We start from the raw sequence: 22,989 nt of genomic DNA on the forward strand, positions 1-22,989 counted from the left end.
GTTCCACATTAGATTGGTTGGTTTTAACTCAAAGGATTTTTTATGAGGCACCCTCCTAAAGTGTTTAGTTTTGTTAGATTTTAAGATTGTCAAACTTTCCATAGTAACTTGTATGGAGCCAAAGGCGAATTTTCACGAAATCGCTCCACAGACAACATTTATTGTCCAATCGATGAACAAATTTTACCATTTCATTTCATTCCTACAAAAATTTTTGATATCGGGTCAGATTTTAATATTAGCTATATATAGGGCCCATGGAAACCTTGATTGTACTCAAACTTTGGCAATCTTAAAATCTAACAAAAATAAAAACTTTAGGGGGGTGCCGCATAAAAAAAAAATCCTACATCGATTTGTTAAAACCACCCTAATGAACCTATGTATATTGATCATTTTCTTCGCGGAGTTTTTGTACCCTTTGGGAATCCGAAATAGGAAGTTAGATTCACTTCAGTAAACGTATCGACTATACATCTAGCGGAATCCGCAATACTTCGTCTAGGGGCATGCTTTATAAAACCTTCAAAATGCCGAAAATCGGGATGTTCCTATACTATACCGACAATTCTCTGCAAAGAGTCTGACTAAAACTTTGAAAATATCGAAAAACAGGAGGTGCCATTCTCTGGGGGCAATATCAAAACGTAGTCTTATACCGAAAATTCTTTGCATGAATGCTGTATATAGCCTAAGAAATGCTATATACCGAATTTTACATATTCCTGTATTTGCAGGAATGCTGTATATGCCCCAAGGAAGACTATATACCGAATTTTACATATTCCTGTAGGATAATGCGGCTAGAACCTTGAATATGCCGAAAAATCGGGAGGTACTGTTCTCTGGGGGCTATATCAAGGAGGAAAGTTTTGTAGCCCCAAGGGAGTAAAAAAATGACAAATTTCAGACAATTCGGTTGGATATTGTGGCCACAACCTTCAGAACACCTAAAATCTGGAGGTAACCTTCTATAGAGGCCATATGAAAATGTTGAAATCTACCGACAATTCTCTACAACGATGTCTATATCGACGCCTCCAAACAATAGTATGCTAAGTCGACTTAGCATGTTTTCAAGTTCTTTACATTTTTACATTTTACGTCCTTTAACTTAAATTCTGTCAAATTTTGGTAATGATCGGTCAATCCGAACAGAAGTTATAAACAAATGTTTACTTAGCATTGTAAAGGAGGTCAAAGAAAACTGTAAACTTTGAGAGCTTCTCCTGCAAAACTCACTTTTCAGACTTAGCATACTATTATTTGGAGGTGTCGATATGGTAAATTTCAAATTTCCTTTACAATTCCATCGAAAAAAAATCAAAAATTTTTTTTGCTAGCACATTCACGATTTTTGGTACATGGATTAAGAAAAAAATCGTGGTTTCAAATCTGTTCGCGTTCAAAAAATTGGATGCTGCGCCTAAAAGTTGTGGGGGGTTTTATTCCCTTATAAAGAACAAATATTTAAAAATTCCATTTTTGCTGTAATAAGAAAATGTATATATAAAGCGTTAACAGCATTTAATATCTATCCGTAGATGCCTAAATATTTACTAAATGTATTTCTATTTTAGCGGAAAATCAAGAAATGCTAAACAAATCTTAGAGTAAATTTAATTTATTCTAATTTAGAGGCCAAATAAAACTCGAAAAAACAAATTAAAAATACGTACAGATTGTAGACAACGCGTAGAAAATATGAGACCAAATTTTTAACGATAGGATTTATAACTACCATATTACAGCAACAACAAAGGACGAAAACTTATTGTTGGAATATTATTTCAAAAATATATTTTTTTGTTTAATACGAAAAATAGAAAAAAACTTTTTGGGAGTTATTCTACTATTTCGCTAAATGTCGATGCAAGGACTGACGGACTTCGCTGAAATTTCTTCAGGGAAAATACGATGACAAAACCGAAAGTGTATTTGCTTACATTGATAAACAATAGGATTATGAAATAGAAAGTAATATTGAAATTACAACCAAAGAAAAACCATAAAAGTTAAAAAACGTATAATTCGCGAATTCGTTAAAATCAGTTAAGGCGCATGCGCCTTTCAGATACAGCGAGTGCATCTCTATCAATATGTAGCGATTTTTCCACTTTTTATTCAGCGGCCAAAGTGTGCCGTCAGCTGCATCTTACTATTCAAAAAACCTTTATGTGGGTAAAAATTGCGCGATGTACATAAGATTATAAGGCGCATCCGATTTCAGTGACCGCCTATAAAAAATACGTCATTATAACAAATTTTAAACAAATTCGTCAAGAACCGCGGATGTGCTACCAAATTCTATTTTATATGAAATACGAATATTACTCCAGAATCTCGGTAAATTATGCCACACGGTTTTTGAAAATAATATCATCGCGTATAAAGGATTGTATTTATGTAAAAATAACCAAAGAAAATCGCGGTTCAATGCGCGGAATCATCAAAATATATTTTTGAAGATTTTCCTACTTTCAAGGTGTCTATATCCGCCGTTTTAGTGGATGGATTCGAACGCGGAAGGGCTTATTAGATCCGGCGCGTAAAAAAACTAAAATCACGCGGGGTTCAAGGGTACCTGAGTCACAGTTGTAATTTTTGAAGCCAAAAAATAGATTTTTAAAGAAAATTTACGCACCAAAATTTCGACTTTGGACTCCTATTACTAGGGAGCTGTATGAAGCACACTCATGAGATATACGTCAAACGATGTGGAATCACGAGTTCTACAATCCAATAAATAGATTGGATAATTATCTAGTTGCGCCCTCAAATTATAAGAAAAATTCAAAAAACCCAGATTTCAAAACTTCAAAATGTCAGCATCAATTTTAGGGGGATGCAGTGTATGTATCGAAAAGTCATACATTAGAACCATGTTGCCCAAGGGGTATTCTTCAATTCTTTCTTTGAGCTCAGGTCTGAATTTTCCGTGGTTTGACCAGAAATGAAGAAAGAACACAAAAAAACTTGAAAACTTCAACACATTTTTACCCATTTTTTAATATTACCACCAACGCAGCTTCCACATAAATTATTTGTTATGTTTCATTTTATGCGACTCCGGCAAAAACCCTTCAATTAATATAAATATATTCATATTGTATGAAATATATTGACAGTTCGCGACTTATTAAATGGTGAACCTCAACTTCAACGATTGTAAAACATTTTTGAATATTACCATATTCCAAAGTTTTAGCCACATTTGTACAGGATAACATGGATATAACTTTGAAAATGCCGAAAATCTGGAGGTACCGTTCTATGCGGCTATATCAAAACGTGGTCCTATACCGACCATTCTTTGCAGGAATGCTGTTTCTCCTCAACGAAGACTATACACCGAATTTTACATATTTCTGTAGGCTAACGTCTTGAAAATAACGAAAATCCCGCGGTACCGTTCTATGGGGGGCTATATCAACACGTGAACCAATACTGACAAATTTCCTCGGGATAGTTTTGTAGCCCCAAAGAAGAACAAACACGAAATTTCAGCCACTTCGGTAGGATAATGTGGCTGAAACCTTCAAAATACAGAAAATCAGGAAGGACCGTTCTATCGGGGCTATATGAAAACCTGAACCTATACAGATAATTCTTTTCTAGAATATGTTATACCCCCATCGAAGACTAAATAGCAAATTTCATCCATTTTGGTTTGATAATGACGCTGAAATCATTAAAATAAAATAGCTAATTTTTTTACCAAACTAGCTGTAATTTGACATTTAAGGTTTTCTCGACAAAAATCGTCAATGTATATAACGGTACGCCTGATTTCCGGAATTTTGAGGATTTTAGCTACAAAATTTGACGTCTAAGTTTCTCAGCTTTCTTCTTCAAACTTCATCATTAAAAATTGTCCAAATAGGTAGATTTTTTGGTATAGCCCCTATAGAACGGTATCTCACAATTTTCGATATTTTAAGGATTTTAGCTACAAATTTTAACCGAACTATTTGAAATTTGAAGTTCTCAAAGGTCCTTAAAACTTCTCCATCTTCCACATAGGTCAATGTTTTGGCATATTCCACATATAAAGGTACCAACAGATTGGAAAAAATTTAGATACATTTTTATACCCTCCACCATAAAATGGAGGGTATGATTAAATATGCCATTCCATTTGTAACACATCAAAATATTTGTCGGAGACCCTATAAAGTATATATATTCTTGATCAGAGTGAAATTCTAAGTCGATATAGCCATGTCCGTCCTTCCCTCTAATGAATTCAAAATACAACCCGCAATTTTTAAGATGGGGCTTTGTTTTGTTTTACTCCTACGATGTTTGGTATTGCAATTGGGCTATATCGGTCCACGTTTTGATATAGCCCTATAGAACCGTACCACCCGATTTTCGGTATTTTTAAGGTTTTAGCCTCATAATCTCACCGAAATGGCTGAAATTTGGTACTTAGACTTCATTGGGAGTATAAAATATTTCATATGAAATTTGTCAGTATAGGTCCACGCCTTTATATAGTCGCCATAAAACGGTACCTATCGAGTTTCGGTATTTTTAAGGTTGTGGCCACAATAACCCACCAAAATGGCTGAAATTGAATATTTAGTCTTCGTTGGGGGTATTCAACTTTCTCCCCTAACTTTTTTGGTATTGGTCCATGCCTTCATATAGCCCCCATAGAACGGTACCTGAAATTTGGTATTTAGACTTCGTTGAGGGTATAAAACTTTCCATCTGAAATTGGTTGGTATAAGTTCACGTTGTCATTTAACCCCATATAGAACGGCACGTCCCGAATTTCGGTATTTTGTAGGTTATGACCTCAATACTCCTCCGAAATAGCTGAAACTTGGTATTAAGTCTTCGTTGGGAATATACAACTTTCCCCCAGAAATTTGTCAGTATAAGTCCACGCCTTCATATAGCCACCACAGAACGGTACCTACCGATTTTCGGTATTTTGAAGGTTGTGGCAACAATAACCCACCGAAATGGCTGAAATTGGATATTTAGTCTTCGATGGGGGGTTTTTAACTTTCTCCCCTAAATTTGTTGGCATATATCCACGCCTTCATATAGCCCACAGAGAACGACACCTCCCGATTTTCGGTATTTTGAAGAAATGGCTGAAATTTGGTATTTAGTCTGCGTTGGTGGTATAAAACTTCCCCCCAGAAATTTGTCGGTACAGGTCCACGCCTTTCATATAGACCCCATAGAACCACTCCTCCTGATTTCGGTATTTTGAACAATCCAGCCCAACAACAACCCACCGAAATGGCAGAAATTTGATATTTAGTCTATGTTGGAGGTAAAAACCTTTACGGCTGAAATTCGTCGGTATAGGTCCACGTTTCGATGTAGCCCCCATAGAATGGTACCTCTCGATTTTCGTAATTCTGAAGGTTGTGACGTCAGTACCCCACTGAAGTGTCTGAAATTTGTTATTTTGTCTTCCATGGGGTAATAAAATCTTTCAGAAAAGAATCAGGAGTATAGGTCTACGTCACCCTATACCCCCCATAGATTTGATTGATTTTCGGTATTTTGAAGGTTATAGCACCATTATCTTACCGAAATATCGGAAATTTGGTATTTAGTCTATTTTGAGTCTAAAAACTTTCCATCAGAAATTTGTCGGTATAGAACGATGTTTTGATATAGCCTCCTCCCGAATTTCGGTATTTTGAAGGTTAGCCACATTGTGTTAAGGAAATTGCTGAAGTTTGTTATTTATTTAGAAAGAAAGGAATCTAGTTGTTACTTTTTAGATCAACACAGCTCATGGTGAAGAGTATAAAAAGTTCGGCCTGGTCATACTTAATGTTTATTTTTTTATTTATTTTTTTTTTTTTTTTTTGTTTTTTTTTTGTTAAAGTCGGCATTTATGATTCCCAGTGGTTAAAACTCAATCAAAAATACCATGTTGTGGTATTCCCACCATATAACGCTACCACCCGATTTCACGAATTTTTAAGTTTTAGCCGACAAAATATGGTATTTGGGGTTCCCAGTGGCCAAAAAACTCCTTCAACTTAATTTTTTAGCGGACCGAATCAGTAATTTCGCAAAAAACTCCTCCAACTGAAATTGTGGGCGTTGGTACTTTCGGAACAAAAAGAGAATTAATTATTCCATATAAGTTCAGAAAATTTCATGGTGGAGTTTATAAAATGTTCGGCCCGGTCGCACATACGCTTTTTTACTTGTTTAATACTTAAGTGGAACAAATTATTTTTGTAATTAATAGACCAAGTAGAAAAAAGGCAAACCATTATAGTGTACATATTTCAGCCATATTGACTTTTTTTGTCGTATTCCCACCAACTTACCAAAATGCATTATATGAATCCACATACCACAAATTATAGCCATACAACAAGCGTTGTTCTACTCCTTTGCTGGAAGTCTCAAAGGTCATTGAATCTTTACCAGCTACTACTGCTAATGTCATGTAATGCTCAATTTCATACATCCATTCATGGGTGTACTCCAAATTTACGGCCACACTAAGAACTGTTGTTTTATTTCGAAAATAATTGATTACAACATATTCGAAACTTTGATTCGCCATATCAAATGTTAAATTCCATTGTTGCAGAGAAATTTTCGAAGGTGCTACTGACCGAATAATTAAATTGAAATTCCAAAGGAAGGATATTGCGTATATTCGTAGATCCATGATTAACGAGTTACGGACGTAGTCTGCTGCTGAGTGTGACTGTGAGGAAATTGAATGTTCTTATTTTCGATGAAATTGCAAATCATTCTGTGAAATTGAGTGTTAACAATAAACGTTGTGGTAATTAGAAGTATACATACACACATCATACATACATACATATGTATGTAAGGTCTTTTGCAAAAATAAGTATGCACCGTTCATCCAAATTGTATTAACAATAAAAAAAAAAAAAAAAAACTATGACTTATTTAAGACAAAAAATGAATATTTTCATTTTTTGATAGTCACGAGGGAGACTTCCCAATGTGTTTAATATGTCCAGCGATAAATTTCGCAAAAGTGTGTATGCAATACAGAAAACTTGTGAAACTGTATTAAAATATCTTTACGGAATTACACTAAACTCCTGCGTTATAATAAAATCAACGTGAACACTGACCTCCCCGTGGTATCACCTGGGAAGGAGCTCTCTTGACGCCCGTTAAAGGTAGTGAGCTAACATGTGCCGCGCGTTCACCCATAAGACCGATAAAAACTTGTCTGCTATGGAAAACAAAGAAAAAGATGAACAAGTAAGAACGGCGTTAAGTTCGGCCAGGCCGAACTTGTTATACGCTCCACCACGACTTGTATTGAAGTAAAATGCAACAATTAATTTCCTTTCAAGCAAGTTTGGTAAAACAATGTGGCTAACCTTAAAAATACCGAAATTCGAGAGGCACCGTTCATTGGGGGCAATATTAAAATGTCGATCTATACCTGCACATTTCTGCCGGAAAGTTTTTAGAATCAAAGTTTAGTCTTCTTTGATTCTAAAAACTTTCCGCCACCAAATTTCCGATATTTCGGTAAAACCTTCAAAATACGGAAAATCAAGAGGTACGCTTCCATGGGGGATATAGGAACCCGCAGACCCATACTGATAATTCTCTTCTGGAATATTTTATAATCACATGGAAGACTAAATAACAAATTTCAGTCCTTCGCACACTGGTCGAAACCACTGATCTAGCGGCGCGAAAGTCAAAAAATCGAACTATAAAATTGCGAAATATTTTCCATTGTATCGATTACAGACACTTTGCAGACAAAGATTTTGTTTTTTTATTTTTGTTGTTGTAAATATTCACTCAGTTATTCACTATCAAATACAAGAGTTTTGCTGCATCAGATTTTAAAAAACTGTTGCAATAAAATTAACTTCATTTTTTGTTTGAATGTTATATAAATTCGTAATGAAACTTGACAAGATTTATTTTTTATTAATAGCATTAGGTCCTTAGTTATATAGCAATAAATTTTCAAAAAATTCAATTTTTTAGTGTTTTTATGGGTTGTACGCGCTTGTTCCATAGAGTGCATCTTGTAAACTTGGCCGAACTTAGGTTCGATTATCGTTTGGGGAATGAAATTGGACTCTCTGGATACGGAATAACCACATTAGGGCAGCAAATATTTGCAAATCTTTTGATGACTACACTTTTAAAATACGGGATTTTGCATGAAATTCATACAAATTTAGCTGTGCATTTGTATGGGACCTAAATCAAAATATGGACCTATCTTAAGAAATGTTTGCAGGGAGGAGTTCTACCCCCGGAGACACTATAATACCATATTATAGCTAAATATGTTATTAAATATGGGATAACAAGTAAAAATTCAACGAATCGGGGGTACCATAAAATAAGCTACATCGAAACATAAATCCGTGTTGAAAATGTTTTGTAAGAAGATTTTATATGCACTGAGAACAAGGAATGCAAAATTACAGCCAAGTTGGTTTAAAAATGTGATCACGATATTCAAAATTGAAACAGTTCTGCCTCTCAACTGGTACATTAAACGAAAACACCGAAGAGTTAAATTTCAAATGAACACTTTTATTATTACTCTGAGCAAACTTATCTGATAGTTACTATGTAACGCGTTAGAATGGAGTTTGCTGAATGAGCGAATTCTTTAAATTTTCGTCCGCTTAGCTGCTCGGTATGAGAAGCGCGAAAGTCGTCTAGACATAGTTGTATTTTATTAATTAAGTTGTAATCCAATTCAGGGTTGTATTTCCTTAAACTAGGTTTACATTAATGTTTAAATTACTATATACGTTTACATATTAATTCATGAGTTTTAACATACTAAATAAAATATTTACAAAATATACACAGTGGACCGTTTCAGTCTCCCCCTCGGATGCTGAAGACGTCCCGACGAAGCATCCGTAATAGACTGGACTATCTGTCAGGAGGGAACGGCTGCTTCGGTTGGATCTCTCCCTGGAGAAAAAGTGGATACTGTAATACAATCTGCTTATGTTGGTTCTCCCCCTGAAGTGAAGGTAGATAACTAACAGCAGTGTCACCTTTATGGGTAACTCCAATGATGTGCGGCGGCACCGACTTATTCTTACGTGCCTCCCTCTGGACTAAAGTTACCTTCGTTGCTTGAGGAATAGTTTTGATGGGTACTTCTGCTCTGACCTTCTTTTTCCAATTACCAGATCGGTATGAAGTGATTGTGTGGATACGAGAAACTTCCTTTGCGCGTTGTTCATTGGTTAAGGTTTCCTCCTTAAAACTTAGCAATTGTAGAGTGTACAGTGGAATCGAAGTAATATCGTGAAGAGATTTGGTAACTGATGCTGGATGCGGAATATATTCGATATCCTCCACGACCTTAACAAACTTCGATACATATTCAGTTTTTGTTGGCTCTTCCTGGATACGGTCATCATCAGAAACGATGGGATTGGTGAAGGGACGCATGACGCTGTGGTCTTCTTTAAATTCCATAGCAATGGTGTTGAAAGAAAGCGATTGGGGACTATTTTTAATACTCTTGCTGCATGTTGTGCAATTTGCTCTAAAAACCCCTGGCGCTCCACAACCATAGCAAGCAATAATGGGCTTTCTCTGTTGCTGCGTATTGCTCACATTTTGCGTTTGCTCTTGCTTCAGTTGAGTCTTCACATGTTCGTCTTGCTGCTGTTGTTGGCGTGCCCCTCGCTTTTCTATCTTCTTGCACACATCTTCGCTGTGATTAGTTTCGCGGCAGAAGCGACAGCGCACAAACTCTGTCGCACACTTTGGTTTTCCCTTGTTGTGTGTTTCGAGCAGCGTCAACTCAGCTTCTCTGCAGGTAGACAGCAAATCCTCAAATGTTTTCACATTTTCTCTACGCACACGCTCTCTAATGTTTGTATTGAGCAATCCAAAAACAATGTTGAGTTGAACCTCTTCAGACACAGGAACGGCCAGCTGTGCAAACATCAACCGTTGCTTACACACAAAATAGTCTGTGGGTTCGTTTTGTTGTTGCTTCGTCTCAACAATGCTTGCGAAAATGCGCCAATCAGGTAGCGGTGGTGCAAATGTTTTCTTGATTAGTTGTATTGCTGCATCAAATGTGGTGATTGTGTGTTTCACACCAATCCACCAGTTGGCAGCATAACCCTCAAATAAAAGTTGTAGCCCTTTGACAGCATCTGCATCTGTAATCGACTCAATTTCCTTGTACACACTTATCGCTGTCACAAATTCTTCAACAACGGCGGCGTCTCGCTCTCCCTTGAAGCGAGCAGTGCAATGCGCAAATGACCCAGCACGGCCAATTCTACGCATTGCCTGGATCAGTTGTTGGAATTGTGCATCGGTAAACTGCGCCATACTTTCGTCTCCAGACAGGTACTCGTCACTATCGGCTTTTTGTTCTTCCTCGGCTTTAATGTCGTTGTCCGTGGCCCCACGTTGGGCGCCAATGAAACAGTTCTGCCTCTCAACTGGTACATTAAACGAAAACACCGAAGAGTTAAATTTCAAATGAACACTTTTATTATTACTCTGAGCAAACTTATCTGATAGTTACTATGTAACGCGTTAGAATGGAGTTTGCTGAATGAGCGAATTCTTTAAATTTTCGTCCGCTTAGCTGCTCGGTATGAGAAGCGCGAAAGTCGTCTAGACATAGTTGTATTTTATTAATTAAGTTGTAATCCAATTCAGGGTTGTATTTCCTTAAACTAGGTTTACATTAATGTTTAAATTACTATATACGTTTACATATTAATTCATGAGTTTTAACATACTAAATAAAATATTTACAAAATATACACAGTGGACCGTTTCAAAATACCTTAAATTGGGAGGTACGGTTACATGGGGGCTATATCAAAACGTGCACCTATGTCCATAATTTTTGGTGAAAATATTTTGTGACCACTAGGAACCCTAAGTACCAAATTACAGTTAATTTGCTACGAAATTGTGGCTTCAATCCTCAAAATACCGAAAATCTTAAGGTACCGTTATATGGGGGCTATACTAAAACATCAGCCGATATTGTTCATATTTGGCCCATTATTACCCACAGGTACAAACTAAGTCTGTGCCAAATTTCAGTGACGTATCTCAATTCGTTTGCAAGTTATTAATTTCGCGCCGCTAGATCAGTGCTTTCGACCACCGTGCTTCGGTGTGATATTGACGTCACAACCTTCAGAATTACGAAAATCGGGAGTTACCGTTCTATGGGGACTATATCGAAACGTGGACCCATACCGACGAATTTCAGTCAGTAAGGTTTTTACTTCCAACAAATACCAAATACCAATTTCAGCCAATTCGGTGGGTTGCTGTGGCCACTACCGCTCTATGGGAGCTATATGAAGGTGTGGACCTATACCGACAATTTTCTGGGAGAAAGTTATATACCCCCAGCGAAGACTGAGGAATATTGAGGCCACAACCTTCAAAACACCGAAAATGGGGTGGTACCGTTCTATGGGGGTTATATGAAGGCGTGGACCTATACCGACAAATTCCATATGGAATATTTAATATCCCAAATAAATACCAAATGTCAGCCACTTCGGTGGAATACTGAGGCCACAACCTTCAAAATACCCGAAATAGGGAGGTACCGTTCTATGGGGGCTATACTAAGTGTGGACCTGTACCGACAAGTTTCTGGGGGAAAGTTTAATACCCCCAACGAAGACTAAATACCAAATTTCAGCCATTTCTGAGGAATATTGAGGCCACAACCTTTAACACGCCGAAAATCGGGAGGTACCTTCTATGAGAGCTATATGAAGGCTTGGACCTATACCGACAAATTTCGGGTGGAAAATTGTATACCCCCAACGAAGACGACTAAATACCAAATTCCAGCCATTTCGGTGTGATAATGAGACTAAACCCTACAAAAACCGAAAATCGGGAGGTACCGTTCTATGGGGGCTATATCAAAATGTGGACCTATATAGCCCATTTGCAATACCAAACATCCTAGGAGTAATAGAAACTTCTATACCAAATTACAAATCTCTATCTTAAAAATTGCGAGCTATATCTTGATTTCAACAGAAGGACGGGCGGACAGACGGACATGGTTATATCGACATAGAATTTTACCCTGATCAAGAATATATACCTGATCAAGAATATATATACCAAATTACAAATCTCTATCTTAAAAATTGCGAGCTATATCTTGATTTCAACAGAAGGACGGGCGGACAGACGGACATGGTTATATCGACATAGAATTTTACCCTGATCAAGAATATATATACTTTATAGGGTCTCCGATGAATATTTCGATGTATTACAAACTGAATGACAAATTTAATTATACCCTCCATAACTACAAAGCTGATATTAACGCCTTACAGGAAGTGCCATGGAATCGGACAAACTTAAAGATCGCAAACGATTACGCAATGTATTATAGCTGCCATGAAACGAAGCATGAGCTAGGTGTTGGATTTATGGCAAACCGGAGGCTTAAAAATCTCGTATCCAGTTTCACTTACTCTCATCTGCAACCATGTCCCGACCGAAGAGAAACACGAACAGACCAAGGATATATTCTACGAGCATATGACAACTACCCTGGCCATGACATTAAGATTGTTCTAGGAGATTTTAATGTTAAAATTGGAAGGGAAAATATCTTTGGTCCCACGGTCGGCAAGTTCAGCCTTCATGAGGTAACATCCAATAACGGAATGAGACTGATCGATTTTGCAGCGGCAAAGAACTGGTAGTGAGCAGCACCAGGTTCCAACAACTCGATATACACAAGGCTACGTGGATATTCCCAGATAGGAAAACAAGAAATCAGATTGATCATGTTGTGATAGACGGAAGGCACTCGTCCAGTGTGTTAGATGTCCGATCGATTAGAGGTGCCAACATCGATTCGGACCATTTCCATGTAGCAGCCATGGTACGTACTCGTGTGCACATGGCGGCATAAGTGCGATTTAACACAGGACGGAAGCTGGATGCCGAGAAGCTGCAAACACAAAAGATAGCACAAGCCTACTTCGCTCAACTGACCCGCCCGATGGAAGGCGGCACTCTTTGTCCCGATAATGTAGAAACGCAATGGCAAGGAATAGCTCACTCCCTTCGGACTGCCGCTAAATGTGTACTTGGATACCAAAAATCTCCACCTAAAAATTATGTTACGATCAGGAGTATCGTAAGGCTACTGAAGAGCAGAACGCGGCATACAGCAACACGAAGCGCGAAAGAAACTTATCGGCAGAAGAGGAGAGAGGAGAAGCGTATTTTCAGGAGGAAAAAGAAGGAGCAAGAAAAACGTGTGCGTGAAAAACTCCAGATGTTCAGGAGTCAGAATGAAGTCCGAAAATTTTACCAGAGTGTAAAACACCAGACTGAAGGGTATGGTGCAGGCACATTCTCCTGCACAGATAATGAATGGAATCTGGTAACTGATACCGATAGCGTACTTATGATTTGGAAGGAGCAGTTTATGAAGCTCTTGGTATCGAATATGGGTGATAAGGATATGCATAAGGAGTATGCATCAGTTAATTTGCGAAATTTTGGCAGGAAGAAAGCATACCCAACGACTGGAACCTTAGCCTATTACATATATCCCGTAACAATGCGGTTTTAGCCAGCTAAATCGACAATTAACCAAATCTTCATACTGCGCCAAATACTGTCGTCTATAAGGCCGCCTTCGACAGCCCAATTAGAGCAAAGGTGTTCCAAGCCATGTCTGAGTTTGGCATCCCTGCAAAACTAATTCGACTATGCACGATGACAACGTCTGACACAAGATCAGCAGTTAAAATAGAAAATAACCTCTTCGAACCTTTTAATACCAAACGAGGTTTCAGACAAGGTGACAATCTATCTTGTGACCTATTTAACATTCTACTGGAAAAGGTCATACGAGATGCGAATATATATACGCCCAGAGATATAGCGGTGTGCAAAGTTTGGACCAATCAGAAATTTTAGTTGGTGCCGTCAAGGTTTTTTGGAGCTTTTGGGCCATTTTCTTAGGAAATACTGACTTGCCGCGAAAAAAATTATACAGTGTTAGAGGGGACCACAAGGACAAAGTGTTGAAAAAATTTCAAAATTATCCGAGACGAGCTCTTAACTTCACATTTCCGAATTTGGGGAGAGAGGTACCCGAAGAAGTGAACCGATATAGTCCATATTCGAACTCTATGTCTGGTAAAAATATTACGATGTGCAAAGTATGGACTAAATCGGTTTGTCCCTTCAAGAATTATCGTGCGCATAATTTTTAGGAAAAAAATTTTAAATTTTGTTTGGGAGGTACCCTACAGAGATATACTTTCATCTAAGGACAGATCGAATGTATTTAGGGTCTTTTCAGAATTTTGTGGACCTTATTGGACATTTGAACTTGCCGACAAAAATATGGATTAGGATTAAAGTTCAAAAGTATTGCGGAGGAGGTATTTAAAGGAATGGACCGACTTGGTCCATTATGGAAGTGGATCTTATTTTAGGAGTCATATCTTTTCGATAGATATCGCGCCCACTAGTCATTTCAGTGGGTCATCGTATAACTTTTGGACCATTATGCGGGAAGCATGAAGTTATCCACGGATAACATTATATCACTGTAAACAGGACCACAATGAAAGCATCGGTATACATTTCTAAAGGATCTTCGAACAGACCCTAAACTGCACTGCGACACAAAGTTGAACTTTTGTGGGGGGAGGGGGGTTTCCCTAGGGAGAGGACCAATGTAGGCCATTTTAAAAGTTAATTTAAATTTGGACAAAATATTAGAATTCTAAAGTTTGGACCAAATTGGTTGTCCCGTTCAAGAGATATGGTGCATACCATTTTGTGAAATTTTTTAAATATTGGGGGGAGTACCGGAAATTGTGGACAGGTATTGCCCATCTTCGAACTGAAACTAAGTTTGGAAAAATATGACGAAGGGAAAATTTTGGACCAACTCAGTTGATCAGTTCAAGAGTTATCGTGCTCTCCAGCCATTACATTGGTGCCACAGGGTTTTTTACACCTTTCGGACTGTTTTCTTAAGACGTATGGATTTGCCCCTGAAAAAAACTTTTACCGTCGTAATTGAGGCAGCGAATGCAAGTTCCTTCAACTAAAATCAAAGTAATTAGAGAGCAGGTCTTAAAGTGAAGTCATCCGAAATTTTGTGTGGGAGGTACCCGAAGGAGGCAGATATATTAGGATGTATAAAGTATAAACCAAATTGGTCACTCCCATCAACAGTTATCGGGCGCACATTTTTTTGAACTTTTGTGGGGGACGTACCTGAAGGAGTAGACCAATATGGCTTATCTTCGAACTTAAAGTATGTTTGGACAAAATATTACGAAGGCAAAATTTTGGACCAAATCGGGATATCCCTTCGAGAGTTGGTTGGTGCACTACACGCGGTGTCATAGGATTTTTTCCACCTTTCAGACTATTTTCTCCGGAAGTATGGATTTGCCCCTGACGAAACTTGTACCCTCGCATAGGGGACAGTGAATACAAGTTGTTGCAACAAAAATCAAAGCGGTTGGTGAGCAGGTCCTAAACTGAACTTTTCCCAAATTTTGCGTGGGAGGTACCGGAAAGTGTGGACCTATTGAGTCCATATTGGAACCTCATCTAAGTCTGGTGGAAATTTCAGGATGTGCAAAGTATGGGCCAAATTGGTTACTCCCTCCAAGAGTTATCGTGAGCACAAATTTTCCGAACATTTTCCAACTTTTGTGGAGGAGGTACCGGAAGGAGTGGGCCGATATAACCCATCTTCAAACTTAAACTAAGTTTGGACATAATATTGCGAAAGCCCAATTTTGGACCGAATCGGTTGATCCGTTCGAGAGTTGTCGTGCGCTCCAGCCAGACAGACGGACATGGCTAAATCAGTTCCAAATTGTCTGAATCGGATACCGTCCAAACATACTTGGGGTCTAAAAGCATTATTTCGATGAGGCACATTTTGCCCGTGTGAAAGTGTATATACCCTAGTTAGCGTAAATGCTGAGGATATAAAAATTGTAGATATCGTCACCTGAAATTCCCAAAGACGTAACCCTCAACCTAATCCTTTGAGGGTTACGTCTTTGGGCATTTCAGGTGACGATATGTATATTTTTGGGTCGGTCTAATATATGCTCTCATTAGCCTAACGGTTGGGGGTATAAGAACAACAAACTCCTCTAAAGTTGACCACCCTCGTAAAGATTTTAAGGTCCATGATCTGCGAATCCGCACCTGGAATGTGCACACCCTTTATAGAGAAGGTGCAGTTTACGCATTGGCAGATTTGCTTGAAAATACAAGTCCAATATAGATGCCATACAGGAAATCCGATGGATTGGAAAAAGCTTCACAACAGCACATAAAGGTGACGCACTGTATTTTAGCTGCCATCACATATAGCATCAGTTTGAATCCGATGATTGCGGTTTTGTGGTTGGTCGGAGGTTAAAGCATCTTATCTCTAGCTTTACCCCAGTGAATGAAAGACTTGCTACAATACGAATAAAAACTGAATTTCTATAGATTCATTCTTAATCCCAGAAGATGTTATTGAATGTATAGCGACCAGCGATGATGAGATGAAGACAGCAATCAAGTAGCTGAAAAATAATAAGGCCGCAGGAGCCGATGATTTAGCAGCCGATCTGTTTAAAACCGGAGGCGACATAAGGTGTATGCATCACCTTCTTCCTGCCAGATTTAGCACCATCTGGCAGGAAGAAGGCGTACCCGACTATTGGAACCTGAGCATCCTGTGTCCCGTCCACAAGAAAGGAGATAAGAAGTAATTGATACCTCTAAGAAGATCGCTAAAGTGGGTATGGGAGTAAAGGCGACAAAACCAAGTTGATAGTATCGACGTGCAATGCATCCCTAGAACTCGGAACAAACGTTGTCTCCAACTATAGGGGCATAATTCTTCCTATTGTCTATAAAGTAGTGACAGCGATATTGTATGAACGACTAAAGCCTATGGTCAACGAAATAATTTAACCTTATCAACTCGTCTTTAGACGTGGCAAATCCACCATTGACCGGATATTAACACTGCGGAAAATCCCTCTTTTCTTCGATTATAGAACAGCTTTCGACAGCCGGCTTTATAAGATGACATTCGACCCATTAATGTTGTTTGAAGAACACATAGGTTTTCATAGTTCGATTTTTTCATTCACGAGCAAATACTCGAATGTCGTAATTAGGCCCCTAGATGGCCAAGGCTTCGATTGAGTAAAAGAGTGTAATATGATTATTTCATATGTAAATTAAGTTAATTAGTTAATTTTCCAAAGGAAATTTTAAATTACAACAAAGAATTGTGCTTACTTAAAAGACAAGATTAAGAAGAAGGCGGAAATGCAAAATTTTTTGACATTTATGCAATGTTCCAATTTTAAGTAGTAGGATATTTTACACTGTACTACAAAGTGGTAGCCGAGATCGAAAAACGCGGTATTCCAAATTGGAAAAATAAAGTAACAAATAGAGGGGAATGGAAATCTTTTTTTAGTTCGGCTTATAGGACAAATGTTCTATAGATGTATCTATCTCAGATGGATTTTAAATCCAGTTAGAAAAATTTGAAAAAAAAACTACACGTATTTGTTTTTGTAAAAAATAAAAAATAATATATTTCTTTCTTGTTTTAAAATTTTATGAGTACAATTTTTTAAAGATTTACAAACAATTACTATTTAACTAAATTGGGAGGTATTAAAATGAATAATTAAAAAAACAATTAAATGAAATCTAAAACCACAGTTTAAACGTGTTTAGAATATGCTGCGGCAGTATAGTTAAGAACATGAGATACAAAGGAAACATTCGTTGCAAACATTTGTTGTAATTTTGTTTAATGTTGAAATATTGAAAAATCAATATTTTCTTTATGCTCTTGTTTCACAAAATATATCTAAAAATAAATGCTACTTTCCATATTCCTTCAAATCTCCATCCTAACGCAGCCAACACTGTGTGGTATATGTATTTCAATTAATTTATTGAATTTGAATCTTTATATACTTTTGAGATTATTAAAAAATTAATAAATATAAATAAGAACATAAAAAAAGAAAAATATAAATTACATATAAAAAATATGAAAACAAAAGAAATCTGATGCAATCTATATTAAAAAAAAATAAACAAAATATTACAAAATACATACGCTTGGTTTATTAATTATCTAAACTAATGCTTAATAGAAAGAAGTGAGGCAGATGAAGAGCAAAACAAAACTCTTTTAAAAAAGTTGAAAATATATAGAAATAAACAAAAATTAAAAAATATATTTAATAAATATAATATTGTATTGTAGTTTCTAAATTTTTCTCTATTTTAGTTTTTGTTTTTCTGACAATATTTTTTTGTTGCTACAAAATAGCAGAAACAGAGTTTTATATAAAAATAAAGGCACTGTTTCGTTTTAAGAGAAAAATTTCTTCAAAAAAAGAATTTGGTTTTTCTTAATTTATATAGTTGCTGTTCTTACAAATTATCTTACAAAAAAAGCGTGCACAATATTATGTTGCATACATTTAACATTCTTCAAAAAAAAGAGATGTTACATTTTTTTGTTTAGACATTTTCTTGTATGCATTTACAGTATGTAATATAAGCTCCAGAGACATGTGTATCTCTAACAATAGTTAGAGAACAGTTATATAAATAAACACATTAAAAAGCATTTCGATGATAGGTGTCTTTTTGTTACATGTTCTTCTCCGTCTTTCCTTCCTTCCTTTAGCATCAAACATCTTAAATTGTATTTTGCACCAAATACTAGATTTCTTTTGTATATAACTTCTCTGCTTTACTCTGTATTCTAGCTACATAAGTAAGGGGGACGTAGGGGGGATTCTTTACGATATTCCGCCAGCAACTGGTGCCGCACTTGCATCAGATGTATATAATTTCATAATATCAGCAATGGCACTATTTGAACCGAATATTAAGGCAGCAATACCACACAAGAAGATGACAATATTTTTCCATACAATCCAGTTGTATGCACCGAATCCGGTATCCCAGTGGGTAACCATTTCAATGAAGACCTGGGGGAATGGAGGAATTGAGAAAGTAAGAAAAATTAATTTTTGTTTTCTTAAAAAATAAATTATTTTATTCCATTTACTTACAGGGAAGATCAAACCAAGAATGGAGAAACAGAAGGCACCAATAAGACCCATAAATGGAGCTATTGTAGGTACAGACACAGCCAAAACAACAGCAGCGGTTACCAAAACAGTTCTGAAACAAAAGAGTTTACAAATACTCGTATTACAAAACAAGTTAAAGGAAGTAAAAAAGTAGTAGCTGACAGCTAAATACCCTCAACCTATGACTAGAAAAAAGACATAAAGAGTCGTAGACCTCCTAAATGTACTATTAGCAGATCCCTAATTTTAGAAATAAAATTCGTAGGTGACAAAAGATCTCTTTTGGCCCGTGTCGGGATAGAGAAGAACCCTGGCCATGAATCTGTTACGTTTGCCAGATCCGCATCCACCATATGTCAACTTCAGTGAGATGTAATGGATGTAGAGAATGCTGCGCCAGAGCATCGCCCATCTGTCTCCCCAACAACAACTAACGCAGCATCTAACAAAGCACACCGTCACCTCGAACAAGAAGCGGAGGAGGAGGACTTGCTTCCTTATACACAGACCTATCTCGCTTGTGCTTGACTCTAGTGACCCATACATGGGATGAATGCAGTAAAGTGTGGTACAACCGAAGTAGAGTTGCTTAATGTGTACATAGTTCGGTAGTGGAGGGCAATAACCGTCTGGTGCTTCAATGTTCATCATGAGTTTTGGCATTCCGTCCTAGACAGTGACCAGAGGGCTAGCCGAGCCTTGGCTGAGATCATTTTCCGATCTTGGTCTCCTTAAACAGATCAATCAGAGATTGCAACAGCACGCCAGACATCACAATTGTGGCACCCTGTCAGATAAATTACGTGTCCTAGCAACGCTTTCTATCATCGTTGTCGTTAACAGACCACCCGATGCATAACCTCTGGTCGGTAAACTTTTCTGAACCATGGACTAGCTTGGCAAGGGTTCAGAGAATTTACCAATCTCCGTTTCAGACAGTTGTCCATTCCTTCAGATCCTCCGGTAGATGAGAGAACTTTCCGGGACATCATCGCTGCTGCAGCCGCTACCGAAATCAGACCAAGTTTCCCAGCGGAGGCAACTAGACTACGAAGCCTGTAGACCTATTGGGAAGTTATTCTTGAAGTCAACGGGCTACATTTGTACAACGGTTAAATCATTCTCCAATCAGGGAAAAAAGGATGTTACGGCGTGGCAGTAACAGATCCGAAGAGGTGCGCGTTTTATTTTAACCGGCAGTGTATAGAGCAACTCGAGAGTTATCGGGTGAAAAAGAGTGTGTTTAACCGTATAAGAAGAGACTTCCCAGCCGAGGAGGTAGCACAACAATTAACCATGGGCCACTCGGAATCTCAATGATAATGCTTAAGCAACGGGGTGGAGTATTTAACAAGTGGCCTCAATCTATCGTTATCCACTCATATAGTAACAGAAGACTAGAAAGTTGCCAGGGTGGTCCCGCTACTGAAGCGGTATGCCAGCAAAATTGAATATCGATATCCATCTTGTTGCCAGTAGCAAAGTTCTAGGGGCACTACTCCTCCCCATGATGAGAAACAGTTTCCCAGTTGCCCAAAATCAGCATGGATTCCGGAAAATGCACAGCACCACAATATGATACTTTATATGTCAAATTTATTTATATATAAGAAAACATACGCCAAAACCTCTCCCTTCGTATGCTTCGTTTCGGGAGTGTTTCAATATATGCTTTCGTTTCCATTTGAACTCACCTTATCACATAATTAACCAATGTAGGACGTTTGGTACACTTTTCCTTAATACTATCCCATACAATTTCCAAGCACACATAGAACTGCAGACCAAATGTACAGAATACAGCCAAAGCGATCAACACTTTAACAGCTTGAGCGGGCCTGAAAAATAATTACAACTTTAGCATCTTAATAACATATGTAAATTCTATATTCAACTTACCACTCATGTACGGGCAAATTCAAGGTAATACTTTCTTCGGTACCTTCACCATAACGCAAATAGCCCAAGAAACCCAAAAACATGTAGATCAATGTCACGCCAGACATACCCTGGCTGAGAACACCACAAATGCCCAAGAAATGACGTGGATTTTCCATATTATTCTCCAGTGGCATAACAACACCAATAGCTTCCATGGCGAAAATTGTAATGGAGAAGAATGCTGGCAGTGTTGACATTTGGAAATAGTTTCTTGTTTCAATTGAAGGCAAATCTTGTACCAAATAATAGAATGTAATGCCCAAACCCAAACCCATGAATACATTGGCAATCATGGATACTGGAGCTAAATATTTCAAATTTGGAATCCATGAGAGCAGGATCAAGGGTATGAGTAAACAAGAGATAAGCATGCGCAGGGAAACTTCAGTGCCGGTCCAGTGATTTAGAACCTGTCACAAAACAAAAACAAACGAAAATTAGATTTGAAAATCAATATGTTAGATTGTATAATTTACCTGTTCAAAATTCTTGGCCACAATTACAGTGTACACCGAACAGGTACCAAAGTAGGTTAGGAACAAACCAAACAAAATGGAAAATTTAGCCACCGGTGCAAAACCACGACACCATTTGGGACCATTTTGAAATGAAACTTCAGCAATTTCGGCAAAACTCATTTGTGAACGCCTTGTTTTGTAATACAATTTGTGACCACATTTCACCTGAGGGAAAAAGAAAGAAAAAAACAAGACACATTTTAATAAAAACATGAACAAATGAACATCAACAAATGCAATTTTGCAAAATCTTGCTAAGGTAGTGTGGTTCAATCCACCCCTTATCACCTTTCCATTATAAAAAATTCAACGAGTTTCATATAACCACTTGCCGATTCATCATTTTTTTCTTATTTAACATATTCTTGGTATGCGTGCAAAAATGCAGATTTTTCATATTTTGATATAAGATTAAAGTTTCAAGCAAAAACTTATTTATTGCGTATTTTATTTCGAAGTTGGGACTACGCATTTCGAAGACTTCCGCTTATAGAAAAAAATACAAATCTTTATAAATAAAAATAAAATTTTGTTCGTTGGTAATTGCATCAGTTGAGAATGGCTGAATCGATTTGGATAATTTTTTATTTAAATGTTCGTCACAGCCCAACTTAGGTTTTTATGGAAAGAAAAATTGACCACGCCCACTTTTTCAATTTCAATTTTTTTCTACAAAATCTACTGAACCGTAAAGAGATTTATATGAGAAGAAAAATTTACCACACCCACTTTTTAAATATGTTATATCAACCTACTGAGAAGATTTTCCTGAAATTTTCAGGGAATGTACAGGGATGACCCCCGGTGAAAATATGCTCCATATTTCGTTGAATTTTGGAAGGGGCGGGATATTCCCCTATACCTTCTCCTATACCCATATTTTTTTAAACGCTATATTTGCAAAAATTAAAAAAAGTAATTTGCAAGACAATGGTGGTTGTGTATTATTTGGGGCCCAAAGATCCGATCACGCCCAATTTTTAAATCTATATAAATAAAAATCAAATGTCGGTCAGTTGAGAACAGCTGGACCTATTTTGATATTTTTTTTAAAGTTGATCATAGTCCAACTTACGTTTTTACGAAAAGAAAAATTGGCCATGCCCACTTGTACGTCACATTTTTAAATATGGTATAACTACTAAACCGATTTGACTGAAGTTTTCAGAAAAGTTTTTCAGTATGAATGACCCTCGGTGAATATAGGTTACATATTTTGTTGAATTTCGGAGGGGAATACCCTAAACGGTGTTTTTTAAAAACTCTATAATTATAAAAATTACGAATGTATCGGTTTGAAAGATAATTTCGTGAGAATGGTGATTGTTTTTCCGACCTCAAGAACATAATTGGCGACTTAACCCAGCAAAAATTCGGATCCATTAGTC

At 37.3% G+C, this 22,989-nt stretch overlaps 1 protein-coding gene across 1 annotated transcript in view; it reads right to left on the reverse strand.

Moving 5' to 3' along the window:
- Window positions 1-17,585: 17,585 nt before the first annotated feature.
- Window positions 17,586-22,989, reverse strand: part of path (solute carrier family 36 member pathetic) — an 85,298-nt gene continuing 79,894 nt past the window's right edge. Inside the window, exons 6-10 of the mRNA XM_073983992.1 lie at window positions 21,560-21,766; window positions 21,042-21,493; window positions 20,837-20,980; window positions 19,122-19,233; window positions 17,586-19,037 (exon numbers count right to left, since the gene is read on the reverse strand). Of these exons, the coding sequence (XP_073840093.1) occupies window positions 18,846-19,037; window positions 19,122-19,233; window positions 20,837-20,980; window positions 21,042-21,493; window positions 21,560-21,766 (1,107 nt within the window). The 3' untranslated portion in view covers window positions 17,586-18,845. The remainder of the gene's footprint in view (window positions 19,038-19,121; window positions 19,234-20,836; window positions 20,981-21,041; window positions 21,494-21,559; window positions 21,767-22,989) is intronic.

This window comes from Musca autumnalis, unplaced genomic scaffold (genome assembly GCF_047663935.1).
Source record: "Musca autumnalis isolate F117 unplaced genomic scaffold, ASM4766393v1 scaffold_4, whole genome shotgun sequence".
Lineage (NCBI taxonomy): Eukaryota > Metazoa > Arthropoda > Insecta > Diptera > Muscidae > Musca > Musca autumnalis.